At 42.4% G+C, this 15298-nt stretch overlaps 1 protein-coding gene across 1 annotated transcript in view; it reads left to right on the top strand.

The window, feature by feature from the left end:
* MYO3A (myosin IIIA) overlaps positions 1-15298 on the top strand; it is a 1386887-nt gene that overhangs the window by 716602 nt on the left and 654987 nt on the right. Inside the window, exon 22 of the mRNA XM_086939966.1 lies at positions 153-241. Within this exon, the coding sequence (XP_086796092.1) occupies positions 153-241 (89 nt within the window). The remainder of the gene's footprint in view (positions 1-152; positions 242-15298) is intronic.

Genomic DNA, 15298 nt, shown 5'->3' with positions numbered 1-15298 from the left:
TGAATTGTTTGTGCAATGATGAATACTCTTAGCCCTGCTTTTAGAATTAGAAGTTATTATTCATGCATAAATGTAAGCATGTTAAAAGTGTTGTATTAAATAAATAAATAAATACAGCACAGTTGATAAACAATTTATGGATTTTTCTGCAGAAAAATTTGAAGACAATCTTAAATCAAAGTACTTTTGGAGACCTAAAAGAGTAGATTTAACATTTGGCATTCACCATTATGCAGGGAAGGTAAGTCACATTGAAAATATATGTGCATATTTGACGTTGTTCCTTGATGTTAAATGGTTAAATGTATAAAATACACTATTCCAAGATGTAATTCGCAATGCTGTTTTTTTCTGTATTTACACTTACCTGTGTTGGTGTTTTGTGTATGCTAATCATGACATCTTTTGGCCACTTGGGAACACCAATCATACAGTAAAGTCCTTAACCTTACATATCCTTCAGTATATTGCACTACAAAGATCTTTAATTGAATATCACATTTGATGTTCATTATGCCCTATTAAGATAGAGGTTTTTAGTTAGGAGGACTTTGGTAGGCAATGATTCATATTCATACCATTTATATACAGCATGAATCTAGCAATCAGCATTGCTGTTCCACTGCATTCTTTCTCTCTAATCATGTAAATATGTTAATAGCTCACTTAACAACAGTTCCTGAAGGTTAGGTACTTTATCTGTGCATGGGCTTGATCCCACATCTTCCAACTGAATGCCACACTTGCTGCCTGAGTTGTCATGGTTATAATCGATCTGTGAGCTTTTTTGTGAACAGCTCTTGTGCAATTGGGTTCCTCCCAATCACTACTCCTAGATTTTGTTTGACTTTTCAGGTTTGGACTTTTTACTGTGGGTCAGTCTAATGTGTCTCATCCATGGTAATCACATGGCAAATGGACTGCACATGTTTACACCAATGTCCTCATTTTAAGATAAGGCCACTGCGATGCAGAAAGGATAAGGGGCACTTGGCTGGTTACACTTGCGTGGGCTGTGCGTTGGTGGCTACTGTCGTGCAAAGCCCGGTAAAAGGGCACAAGTAGCCTGGCACAATGGGGACTTTGCAGGATTAGGTATTCACCTGAGATAGGCCATATGAGGGGAGTGTACACTAATAGGGAAAGTCAGTGTGCTTTACTGTTTTGTCTGTAGTGGCACCCCATTACACACATAGGGAGAGAACTGCCTTCGACTTTAGTTTCACGCCCCGTTGGCCTACAGAGACCATTGACATCTTGATTTGGAGTGCAACCTATGTGAGAAAACCAAATATGTAACTTCCAAAATGATAACTGTACATGTTATGGGTCTTCCAGAATGTTCATATTTCCCTGGTTCAGCTCAGGATCAGAGCCCAGGCCTTGTGTCATTCTGCTATGCCCAGTTAATTAAATTTTCTCAGGCAGTGGGAAAAAGGGCCAGCCCACACAAAAGGAGCAGTTATCAGCACTTCTCCCAGCTCCTGAGGAGAAAAGGGGTGGGGTGGAACGATCTGTATCAATCACCTAGCTGTCACACTGGACCAGGGATGGACTGCCCAAGTCTACTGAACAAAGGAAAGTGCCCAGACAAGTGGAGCCAACCCAGTGGGGGGCTATGAAAATCCAGTGTGCAAGCCCCTGACATCGATGTCTGCGAGGGGTGGAGCTGAGACCTCAGGAGCTGATGTGACCAGTGGCTCCTGAATGGCGCCATCTTGGACTGTTCCAGCACGCTATACAGGAGGGTTGTAACAGGGATAGAGAGGTGATGTGGCATCCTAGAATTGCACAGGGGTGAATGTCTTCTGGAACATCCTTCTCCTCTTTAATAACTCTTGCACAAGGGAAAGACTCTCTCTAGCCTGTGGATTTTTCTACGCTTTGCTGCTAGATTCGGAGCTTGCAATGGAGAACTGGAAGGAGGAACCCCCTGTCCCCCACTCAGGACCAAGGACTTTGCCCAGTTGGCACCAGGACCAGTGGGCCTCCCTAAGGGCCAGTCAGATTAGCCCTGCTACACGTCCTAAGGATCAGTTGGGGGAAAGCGCTGACTTGTCTGCACACAGAAACAAAGATGAAGCGGAGAGCTGATGCAGGGAACAGGGAGGGCCGTCTCTTTTTAGGACTGCACCACTTTAGAGGTAAGGAGAGTTGCCTCAACTACCCTGGGTGGATGGAGCTCTCCAGTAAAATAAGCCCAGGATCGTTCAAATCAGCCCAACAGGGCCTAATATTGCATTTTAAAGTTTGGTAACATTTGATCTTTCTCCAGTGATGAAGGGCATGGGGCTCCGCTGCCATTTCTTCCTTTACCCCAAGGGTAGAACAGAGCCTTGGGGTTGGCGCAAAGATACTCTCTCTTGCTTCCCTAAGAAGGGGGAATGCATGGGGCCCACTCCCTTTTTATTCTTTTAACCACACGGGGACCCTATCCCCCGGCACACTTCATTTAGAGAGACCAGGATCACAACCCTGACCCCCGCATGCTGAAACGATAACTGGGACAGACTGGCCGCTCCCCGTGTCTGTGGTGAGCAGGAGGCTGCCATGGACTCCAGCACCTGCCAACAGAAACGGGCAGACAGACCTTTTCGGTTCCCACGGCAGCACAGGAGAGTATTGCCCGGGCAGAGATCAATGTGGGAATGGCCTGGGGTGGGCTCCCTGGGTAGCCCCCATCAAGTTCTCAGTGTGGGGTGCCCAGGTGGGTCCAGACACACCTAAACACAAAAAAGCAACAAAAAAGCATCACAGCTCTCTCGGCTCAGCGAGAGAGAGACATTTCTATAATGCTCACTACTCTTGAAGGAGCACTCCATATTGCCCTACAGGTCCTTCCTGGTTTTGCATTATTTTGGGCTGTTTCACCATAGCCCATTGGAGGACGGGGTCACCACCAACGAACTCAGGAAAGTGCCACTTTTCTCCCACAATGGAATTTCAGAGGTGCCCACCCTAAGTTGAGGGGGGACCTCAAGACATTCACCACTCTTGGATTTTCCTTACACTTTCAAGCACTCCCAAGGCTGGAGCTTTGATCTATAGCTGGAAGTGTTACATCCTCTAGTGGCTATGTGTACGGGGACACCCATGAGGGCTTAAAAGGCCTCAACGTGTATATGTGTAATACTGATATTGTACACCCTCTAGGGGCCAAGTGTATGATTGCCATGCAATGTTATCTCAATGTGATATCATCGTGGGGTTGTTTTTACAATCATAATTTGGTATAAAATGTATAAGAAATACACAAACAGGGACTATTTGTGACAAATTCTTTATTGGTTCACTATTAGGATATAAAATGCTTTATTGGTTACTACAACAAAGTCAATGACTATTGCTAAAGGTGAAAGAATATGTTTTAGTACAGTACAAAATGGTGATACTTACTGGATATGCCTGGTTGAACCCTTTAGGGCATCGCCAGTCATTACACAATGTCATTTATGGTATTTTTCATCTCCCAATGTACATATTTGTAAATTATTGCATAGTATTTAATAGTATGCGTGTATTAAATGTACTTCTCCTTTATCAAACGAAAAAGTACTGCCTGTAAATTCATTTATTGAGTGTTATTATTCAACAACTCTGTTTTCTCAGCCCTAGAAATGTACAAATTATGTAAGAATACATTTTGATCAGAGGGCAGTTCCGGGAATTAATCAGAGCGTAATTAGAGTTTTACAAAGACTGCACCTGGTCACTACTCTAAGGGTTAGGTATGGAGAAGTCAGGGCATTTACTTGTAGCATTCGGCCTCATTTAGGAATAAGGCAAGGGTGCATGATGGCCCTGTTCTTGTTCCTCACTTATATTAATGATTTAGAAGCACATCTGACCAAAATGGGGAAAAATCTGCCTATGATAAATTCCAGAGCTCATCCAGTCCTTTTGTATGCAGATGATGCAGTCTTAAAGGCAAGAATTTGCTGATTGGCCTACAGCTTCTTTTAGACAAATGTTATACTTTTATGGGGAACCTGGATCTTAAACTAACCCACAAAAGTACTGTACAATGCGTATTGCCCCAATAATTTAAAAAACTAAGACATTTTATTTGGGGGACCAAAGATCCAAAGAGTAAAGTCATTCATGTATCTGGGCCTGCACTTTAACAAAAGTGTATCCTTGCAAAGTGTGTACATTTCTAGGGCTGGGCAGACACAAAGAGCTTTTGCAAGAGGGCTGACAAAAAAACAATCAGACAAATGATTGATATATATAAGAGTAAATGTATTTCTGTGATGAGTTATGGAGCAGGAGTGTTGGGTGTAGGGCTATAAAGGCCAAGGAATTCTACATCATGTTGAAAACACATTTCTGATTAGAATGTTGGCAGTCTCACAATCCATCCCTGCCCTTTGGTTTTTTCAGAATTAGGGCTAGCCCCCTTGGGGGATAAAACGAAACCACTCTTACTATGGGGAAATTGGGAAGCGCAATTTTCAAGAGACGTTGTGGAGGATTGTCTTTCTCTTGAGCATGCGCTGGACATCCCCTGGCTTAAATATATTAAGAAGGAACTTCCATCCATGGGACTCCCAGACCTGTTTTGTAACCCAGCAAGTATTGATCGAAAGGCCATACTCACTGTGAAGGAGGCTTTTAGGAGCAGACAAAATAGTCTCCACCAGGTGGAATTTGACAAGCACTCTGCTAGTTTTAATTATAACTTAACTAATTGGATGTTTGGGTGTTAGCCCTAGCTTTCCTGGTTCCACAAGGGAAATGTGAGGTTTTATTAAACTAGACTCCGTTTTAACTTACTGCATTTTATAGTTGCCTTTCCTAGAAATGTAGCCTAGGGATCTGTAGTGCAGAGGTACCCTTGAAAATATATTGAACAAGAAGGCACAATGCACTTTATTGTATTTTGCACCTTGCACAGCCATACCAGGAAACGTTTTTGCCCCTTATATTCCTTTTCTTTATTAACAAATCTCACAGGGAGGCTTTTGCCTATTTGCAGAAATTGGAGAATATGAATATGTGTGGCTGTGGAAAATGTTGTCAATTTTGCTAATGAGAGTAAATAAAAGATAGTTCTCAGTATAATCCCCCTCGCTCGTTTAATCTGGAATCTTTTGGTTTGTTCATTGTCGTGTAGAATTACCTCTGTGTTTTAAATGAGGTTTTAACCGGGTCTGATGATGTATAACAGTATAGTATATCCTAATCCTGAAGTGCCTTCCTTTTATTGATTTTTTTTATAATATGTTTTATTGATATTTATTAGGCTATGCTGTGCTTTTAGTATTTGCTTTTTTCTCATGTGTACTTTTATGGCCTGAGGGCCGAATAACGTTTATTGACTGTGTTAATATTGTGTGCCAGTGAATGGTGATTACTAGCCCACACTGTCTCCCTTGAGTAGGCCTTGGACTGCTCCGCTCCGCTACCCTTTGAGAGTTAAGTGCTAAAATGGGGTGTTTGGTTCCCAGAAAGGACAATGATGGACCTATTACTTGTGCGGGCCATTCAACTAATAACCCAATTTCCTAAGACTCTAAAAGCTATATCATTAAAGGCCAATTGGTAATGAACAAACATAATGATAAAATAATTATTTATTTTGTGTACAGTACTTCGTACTGCACTCTTAAAGTTTCTAAGCACTAATTTTGTTCCCTTCATTCTCTGCTCAGTTTGTAGTTATGGTAAAATCTTGTGCACATTCCGCTATAGCAATATAAGATAATATAAGGAGCATGTAAACACCAGATATTACATCTTCCTTCCCATAACAATAGAAAAAATATATATATGTATAAATACCAAGGAAATACAAAACACATTAATAAAACATATCAAGAAATTTGATTAAAAAAAAGAAATTTCATAGAAAATACACTAAGAAAGGTTTAGGTCCATGACATATTTGTGCAATTTACCAGGCAACGTTAGCACCCCTTTTACTGCATTGAGAATTACTCACAACATCCGGATCAGAAGTGCTTTGTATTTTGATCATGACCAGTATCTGCTTCATCAGGTTTGGCCAAGGAAGGTGAACTGATCCTGAGATCAACATGTGGAAGAACATCATCAGAACCCAGATTCGCAGATTGCTAATTAGCATCAGACAAAACGTCGAAAGCCACAAGACAAAACTACAAAAGGAATGAAGATTAGACAACACATCATTAACCGTTTCATGCTTTCCCTTCCAGATTAAATGTTTTTTATTTTGATTTAGCTTGACAAAAGCATTCTTACTCCACCTCTCCCGTTCTTTGATTAGTAAAACACTTTTAGTAACTCTTATTACCAAAGAAAGATCAGAAAAGGCGTAATTCCCTTTAAGTACTTTTAAATGTTCTTTTTAATGTTATGTTATGTTAATATGTAGTTTATATAGCGCGCGGCTACTCAGGCAGAGTGTCCCGGCGCTGTACAGATCTGTAGAGAGACGTAGAGCAGAAAACAGGTGCACTAGAGGCTGAAAAGCCAGGTCTTTAGGCCTTTCCTGAAGGACAGGAGATTGTCAGCTTTTCTCAGAGAGAGGGGGAGCTTGTTCCAGAGCTGCGGGGCACAGGCTCTGTAGGAGCGACCTCCAATGCGTGAGTGCTTTACAGATGGAACGACAGCAAGGGCTTGTGTGGCTGAACGTAGCGATCTGGTAGGATGGTAAAACTGAACATGTTTCCTGAGGTAAACTGCACCGGTACAGTGTAAGGACTTAAAGGTCAAGGTCAGAGTCTTGAAGATGATACGTTTCCTTGCCGGTAGCCAGTGGAGTGCCTCAAGGAGGGACGAGGTATGAGATCTGCGGCTTAAGCCGAAAATGGCCCTTGCAGCGGAGTTTTGGAAAGTCTGTAAGCGAGATAGGAGGTATTCTGGGAGCCCCAAATAGAGCACATTGGCGTAGTCAAGCCTGGATCCAATCATTGCTTGTACAGTGATTCTCCTGTAAGCCTGAGACAATAGAGGTAGAAATTTCCTAAGTGTACGTAGCAGGCCAAAACATTGGCCGACTAAAGCAAGGATCTGTGGTTTGAAGGTAAGATTGTCAAGTTTGACACCCAGGTTCTTAGCGACCGCAGTGGGAGAGGAAGGAGGATGCATATCTGCCGGCCACCAAGATTTCCATTGAGTGTCAGGAGAACAGCCAAATAATATAATTTCAGACTTGTCTGAATTACATTTAAGCTGGTTCAACTGAAACCAGGAAAAGACCGCCTCTAAGCAGCTTTTAATAGAGTCACCCGCGAAATCAGAGTTCTTGTCACAGGTAAAAAGCAGCTGCGTATCGTCCGCATAGGACACGATACGCGCACCAAAGGTCTCCACTAGTTCAGCCAAGGGGGAGAGATAAACGTTGAATAAAGTGGGACTAAGAACTGATCCCTGTGGCACTCCCACATCAAGAGATGGAACTGTTGCTGAAAAAGGGGGTGACCAGATCATTTGTTGGCGTTCGGAGAGAAAGGACTTAAGCCAATTGAGCACCGTCCCTCTAATACCGATCTCCTGAAGTCTAAAAAGGAGCCGGTTGTGAGGGACGGTGTCAAAGGCCACTGAGAGGTCTAATAGTACCAGCATTGCCTTCCCTCCACGATCAGTCACTCCCTTTATGGTCTCCGTTACCTCCAGTAATGCTGTTTCTGTACTGAGGTTAGAGCGGAAGCCTGACTGCGTCTGATGGAGAATGTCATGGGCCTCTAAGAATTGTGACAAGGTGGAATGTACATGCTTTTCGGAGAGTTTAGCAAGGGCAGGAAGCAGAGATATTGGCCTATAGTTAGAATGCTCCAACGGGTTCAAATTAGATTTTTTTATGAGAGGGATGACATGAGCCTTTTTCCAGGCCTTTGGAACCTCACCCGAGATAAAGGAGGCATTGAGGAGAGGATTAATCAGAGAATTGAGAACGGGGGCCATTTTTGAGAGGATTTTGGCAGGGCAAGGATCTGAGGGGGAGCCCGATGTCAGTTTTTGCACCAGGTCAAGCGAGGCCTCCAACGACAGAGGAGGAAAATCTGACAGAATATGGGTGCCCTGTGAAGTGTTCATAGTAAAGAAAGAGGGGTCAGGATCGATGGCGGGGGCAACAGGCGGAAAAGATGCCTGGATGTTAAGAATTTTATTGTAAAAGAAGCTAGCCAACTGATTGACCCAGAGTTCAGAGGGAGAGAATTTGGGGTTTGAAGCAAGGGGGGAAGTGAATTCCCTAACGATATTAAATATTTCCTTGCTGATGTTACAGGCTGAGTCAATTCTTTTAGCAAAGAAAACCTTTTTCGCTAGTGTGATTTCTTTGTGATAGTCCTTAGTAAGATTTTTAAACCTTATTTTTAACAGGGCATCATCATTTTTACGCCATAATCGTTCGGCTTTCTTACAATTTTTCCTAATCTCATGAAGTTTGGTGGTAAACCAGGGGGCTGAGATATGTTGGGATGTTGAGGATCTGGTAGGCATGGGTGCCAATTCATCAAAACGTTGAACGAGCCAGGACTGAAAGCTAGATAGGTCCAGCTCAAGGTTACCAGTCCGTGGGCACGGATAAAGTGCTAAGGACTTCTCCAGCATGTCAGTGGTGACACGATGGAATGGTCGAAATGCCTTCGATTGAATGCCATTTTCCGTGCAGGAAACTTTAGAGGGACCCACAATATCGAAATTTAATAGGAAGTGGTCTGACCACATCACCGGAAGTGGTGGATAGGATTGGATAGACAGAGAGGAAAAAACTTGGTCTAACAAATGACCTTTGTTATGTGTAGCTACAAAAAAATAAGGTGAATATTGAACATGCTAGTAGCATCATTTAATTTGACAGAGTCACTGGACTCAGGTTCGTCCATGTGGATGTTAAAATCTCCGAGAAGAAGAAGATGCTTATATTTTGTTGCAAGAGGGGATAAGGTTTGGCGAAGTTTATCACAAAATGGGCCCAGGTGGCCTGGCGGACGATAGACTAAAAGGCCAGCACAGGAATGGTGCGGGGAGAAAGATAGGCAAAAGCCTAATGAATCAACCCCCGGAATGTTATCAGTATCAAGTACAGAGCAGGTGTATCGTTTGTCTACTACCATTGCCACTCCTCCTCCTCTACCCAGCTCTCGGTCTTTCCTGACTATATAATAGTTAGGGGGGAGGGCAGTAGCGATGTCAGGACTGGAGGAGTCGCCTAGCCATGTCTCCGTAAGAAAAAGACATGACGGCTTCCGTTCTGAAAGTAGGTTGAAAAGGTCTAAGGCATGCTTACCGAGAGATCGAGTGTTTAAAAGCATGCATGGATACACGAGGGCCTTCACAGAGGTCTCTCCGGTAATGTCGTTTAAACCCAGAGTAACTGGTGAAGAAAGCGAGGTGGAAGAAGACCATGCACAAGTCTCACAGACATGCCTATCCTTACCAGGGTCACATAGATGTTTAACGCAGCCCAAGTAAGAGGAGTTCCCCAGCCTAAGTAGAGTATCACGATCAAAAGAAATTACCCTCTCATCAGTGCGGTTTAAAAGAGCTCGGTCTACTACTGTGCCGGGCGCCTCCGGGACGCGGACGGGCGCAGACGGGCTTACCTCAGGTACACCTCCGGCGCGCATAAGGCGTGCCCGCTGCACTTGTCCGCTGCACGTCCTCGTAGGCATGCTGGACTTATAGGGCGAAGGCAGGTCACCTGACGCTAAACACTAGCGTGCCAACCAACTTCCCCCAATATGGCGGCCGCGCTTAGGAGCAGCGTCCGAGATAGAGTGTGGAGTCAGGTAGGTAAACAATGCCTCACACACACTGTGATAGCTTCAATGAACACGCGCTATGAAGACAATGCCCAAATTCAGCAGAGGCTAGAGTCTAAACACACAAGCCACAAGTTAAAACATGCAAGTAGCAATATTAAATCACGCTAGTTGTAGACAGCAAAATACAGCATACATTTTTAAAAGAGGTGTGCGTGTGTGCAGGTTCCCGGCTGAGCCTCAGGAACAGATCTGAGCAAGGCGGAAAGAAGTTTGACCTTTACGGTCGCCTGACGCTAAACACTAGCGTGCCAACCAACTTCCCCCAATATGGCGGCCGCGCTTACGAGCACCGTCCGAGATCGAGTGTGGAGTCAGGTAGGTAAACAATGCCTCACACACACTGTGATAGCTTCAATGAACACGCGCTATGAAGACAATGCCCAAATTCAGCAGAGGCTAGAGTCTAAACACACAAGCCACAAGTTAAAACATGCAAGTAGCAATATTAAATCACGCTAGTTGCAGACAGCAAAATACAGCATACATTTTTAAAAGAGGTGTGCGTGTGTGCAGGTTCCCGGCTGAGCCTCAGGAACAGATCTGAGCAAGGCGGAAATAAGTTCGACCTTTAAGGTCGCCTGACGCTAAACACTAGCGTGCCAACCAACTTCCCCCAATATGGCGGCCGCGCTTAGGAGCAGCGTCCGAGATCGAGTGTGGAGTCAGGTAGGTAAACAATGCCTCACACAACTGTGATAGCTTCAATGAACACGCGCTATGAAGACAATGCCCAAATTCAGCAGAGGCTAGAGTCTAAACACACAAGCCACAAGTTAAAACATGCAAGTAGCAATATTAAATCACGCTAGTTGTAGACAGCAAAATACAGCATACATTTTTAAAAGAGGTGTGCGTGTGTGCAGGTTCCCGGCTGAGCCTCAGGAACAGATCTGAGCAAAATAAGCAAAAAGTACCCAGGAGTCAGAAACACATTCTACTCACAGACAACCGTTTACATGACAAGAGGAAAGATTGTGGAACAAGTGTGGTTGAATTAAACACGTAATGCCATTTAAACAGATGCACATGCAACACATACCCAAGGTGAGAATTTTCCCATCAGTTGTCTATCTGTACCACCACTATTACATCATTTGGGTTCTCCTTACCCAGGAGTTAGTGTACACACAGTCACACAAGTTGTGAGAAGGACTGTGCGAGTAAGAAGACTCCACAATTGTTATTTTGCTAAGTGGTGTCAATGTAGTGTTACAACTGAAAAAGCAGTGCAAGTGAAATTAGTGAAGTGAATAAAATTAGGTGAGACTGAGTAGAAGAATCGATTTTAATGTTTTCTCTCAGCTCCCTAAACTTAAAAGCAATAGTGAGAAGTGAAAGCAGCAGATTTAACATAATATCGGCTCAGCGAGTGGTCGACATGTTTCTGCATATGAGGACGAGATCCTCTGCATTCATCAGGACCTAGATGTTGCTACTGCTGTAAAGAATTGTGAAAAAGTAATAAAAAGAGATTATATCACCTGTTTGTCAGGTGCAGATTCTCCTCCACAATCTAAAAATAGTCATGCAAGCACGGAAAGAAAATGAGAAGAAACATACATATTTGTGAAAAATACACTCTGCAGTAGTGATATTCCTGTGTTCATTGTGAGATTTTTGTTATAAAACTCTTTAATTTTTCCCTGATCTAGAACTAATATGACTGTTTGTTTTGTTTTGCTGATGTTGGTCAGGTCTACTGTTACGCTAGATCAACCAAAAAGTGGAATCTTCTGAGGTAAATGGTGACATTTTGAAATTTGTGGATATCACAATTGTTGGGGTACAGTACGGATTATTGGGGTATGGGGTTTCACTCCCACAACTCTAACCTTATTAATGATTTCAATGTAGTTCCAAGGTTCTTTGTAGAGATGGTGGTGGTAAGCCAATCAGGTTGGAAAGGGATGGAAGGAATAGCATGCCAGAGGAAAAGGATACAAGAAATTCACATGATCTCAATCTTTGATTAGTTGAGCATCGTGAGGTGAATATTCCCCTAGTGTTTGATAGCTGTCAGCCAAATACAGAGTTTAGTTTGCTTTGGCTTGAGTTTAGGATCTGAAAAAGGGAATAAAGAAAAATATTAGTTTGTTGGCGGTTTAAGGTGGTAGCACTAGCCAAACAGAAAATACCATCTCAGATTAATGTGGTATTCAGGATGATTAGGTCTGGCATTGATTTTAGGGGCCACCTTCCTGCAGGCATGCTGGGAAGCATCAAAATACAGAGATTCAGCAGTCTGAGAGATGTTTAATTATAGTACCATATCCCTGATTCCTAGGATGGTCAGTATTACCTGGAAAGTATGGTGCCCACAGTATCATAGGTAAAATAGGATTTGTTGAGATTAGGACTAAAGGTGAGATGGTTGTCGAGAGCTGAGGGTAATGTGAGGGTCATTTCACAATTTTCACTGTCCCTTATCACCAAATTTTACCATACGGTGACAGACAATGAAAACTGCCCATTTGTCCACCCACTCAAAATATGGTGGGCGGAAAAATGTCCAATAGCCCGATGTCCCTTACTATGTTGGGCAGTTGGAGTTGCATGTCGACTGTGGAGAAGGAGTAGTCACCGCCATCAAAATACAGAAGGTCCGTCCGCCTCAAATAATGTGCATGGGCATTCAGTTTGGCGGAGAAAGTGCTATGTCACCCTTGCAAGGGTCTAACTAGAACTATAAATATATGCACTTTGCTTCAGTTGATTGCAATTAGTAGGATTCCTTCCTCCTCAATCAGAGCTTCTCAATACCCAGAGGAATGTAATATACATTAATGTACTGAATACAAGGTACATTTGCTTCATGATCCTATAAGATGGAGGCTTTCATAAAATACGTAATCGGAGTCAATATGGTAGCAAAACCAGTCAAAAAAGGATAGTTGAATCTGTGGATGTGGGAGGGCAAGCTTAAAGGTAGAATTTCAATACAGACATTGTGCACATGAAGATATTTTTAGTACAGGTGATGTTACTGCATGTGATGATTCCTCACGCAAAACACCGGGTGAATCAGACCCTTAATTCCGAATGTGGTATTATTGGATTCGAATCATGTGGAATCACAGTATAACATAAAAAATATTCGATAATACCTTTTCTTGTGATTTTAATGTGGGCCTGCCTTCATAATGTGAAAAAAACTTGTTACATAACTCAATGAGATTTCTAGTTTAACATTTTATAATTTACATCTTTTTTATTTGTATCTCGCTTGCCTCAAGATTTATAAACTTATTCATAGACAAAGATGTTTCAGATTTATAATTATTATATTAGAGACATTCATATTCATCAATTAATTCATAGGTAAGTGTATAGAATGTTTAAAATATTGTGTAAAGTAACGCATGCAGTAGATTAATTAATGTGTGTGTTAAGGTACCTCACAACTCCAATGTAACAGAGTTTATGGGCTGTGCCATGGACCTTTACCAGGGCACATTTTATCTCCCGAAGTACCTACATTAAATGGGAAAAGGTAGTACTTTCATTTTCGGCTTTGCGCCTATCATCTCATATCGATAGCATCCATGTCTATCACAACAAGCATTGGCATAGCCAATGGTCTCGCATTTGGGGCCTAATAAGTGTTTAACCATGCAACAGTTAATGTTGTTGCACCAAAGATATTGTGCTGCATAACTAAATACTTATAAGGTCTCAAAAACGAGACCTATTGGCTATGAGTACTAATAACAGAAACCGCAAAATACAAGACGGGCGGCACACTATTGTAAGCACAGATTTTTTAGCAAATGTGTTTTTAAGCCACGCACCTAATTACATTGGCCACGCCCCTTTGAGAGACCCCCCAGTTTTTTCAATCCACTTAAAGCCCTGCAATGCACGTATAGTGTGAAGCAAAAAAAAACCACAGCAATCACTACCACCCACTGCAGACAGAGTGAAAAGGCTTACAGGAGGGGTAGGTCAAGGAACAAAAATGGAAACACTTCTAATCACCAGCATGTAATGTGCATAGAGTTGAGAAACTCGGGGGGAAAAAGCAAACAGAAGGCAGCAGAGTGGGAATATTTTCTTGTATTTATCTGTATCTGCTTCATTGTAATTCCATTATTGCTCAGATTGCGACAGGCTTATTGTTTCTGAATGTAGAAATTTTCAGGTTCCTCTATTAATAATGAAAATTGTGTTGAGGTGCAACTTTACTAATACTGAGGATATAAATGATTTATGGGCTTATGCTGAGCCTGGTAGACTATTTGCCAGTCAGGCCACCTTCATCCCAGCCTAGCCTCCTTACTCTACCAGTTTAGAGATCCCAGCTTGCCTCACAGGGATGTGTAAAGCCTTCACTGTATCCACCAGTGTGGCAGTTGCAGTAAAGTTTGTGGACTTTCCCAAGTGGGGTCAATGTTTGCTCTGCCCACTCATCAAAGCTTGTTGCTGAAAATAAAAATGGCCCAAATATGTAGGTAGTTGTCTCCATGTCCTTGGGGAGCATTAATCAATATCCCTTACTGAACCACTATTATTTTTTTGTTGTAGTTTTTTAAAGTGCAACTCGAATTAAGGTATTGGTGCGCTTTTCCAGATCCCAACTTGCATTACACAAGGACAAAATCATTTTATGTAGGCACAGGGAAATTAAAGTGATTTGCCCAGAATCACAGGATGTTGAGCCAACGCTGAGACTCAAACCTGCATCCCCAGTTCCAAAGTCAGCAGCTCTGGCTATTATGCCACATCCTCTTCCCAATAGCTCATATGGCGTTCTTGGACAGGAACATCGAATAATGCTTACCCACCCCAACACAGTGGGATGACTGTCCCGATGACCAGGTGGCCCATGGGTGTTTTACCAGCACAGCAGGATGTGGCTCTACAGATGGAAACCAAGCAGTTCTCACACCTACATAGGTTTTGTTGATGGGGCCAAAAGTGCTAACTCTTCACTAAAGTCTAAATGAGCCCCTTAGTCCATTCCAAGTTACAAATGACTAATTCAAGCACACTGTCTGAATCTAAAACAATGTCATTGATGAAAATTGTTGAAAAATATACAGTAGATAATACAATAATGCTAATTATTGTGTCTTGGAAAAAGATATATAAAAACACTAGTTGTGCCATAGTTGACCCATAATGTAATGAGCAGAAGGCTATCACTTCAAATAAAAGATATTCAATGTGTTGTATGATATTAAAATGAAAGTCATCTCATCAAATAGATCCTTTATAACATGCATACTTAGTGTTTAACAAGTAGACTAAAACATGTCTGCTTCTATTTGAAGAAATGTGACAGACCTATACCATTCTTGACGCTCTCCCACCTCACCTTTCCTGATGTAGTTTCCCGATTATCAGTCAATCAATCTTCACTCTCCAGGTCTCAATAAGGATGGCTAAATGTGCCAGGTAAACGTTGAAGAGCATCGGACTGAGGACAGAGCCATGTGGCACCCCAGAAACCAAAGGTTTAGGTGAAGATGAGAAATGGCATAGGAAGACAGGAGAGAGTTTGATCTTCTAAAACAGATCGAATCCACGAATCCACGAATGAC

This window comes from Lissotriton vulgaris, chromosome 10 (assembly GCF_964263255.1).
Source record: "Lissotriton vulgaris chromosome 10, aLisVul1.2, whole genome shotgun sequence".
NCBI classification, from domain to species: Eukaryota; Metazoa; Chordata; class Amphibia; order Caudata; family Salamandridae; genus Lissotriton; species Lissotriton vulgaris.
The sequence above is the reverse complement of the archived record's forward strand: the minus strand, read 5'-3'. Positions and strand labels throughout refer to the sequence as shown.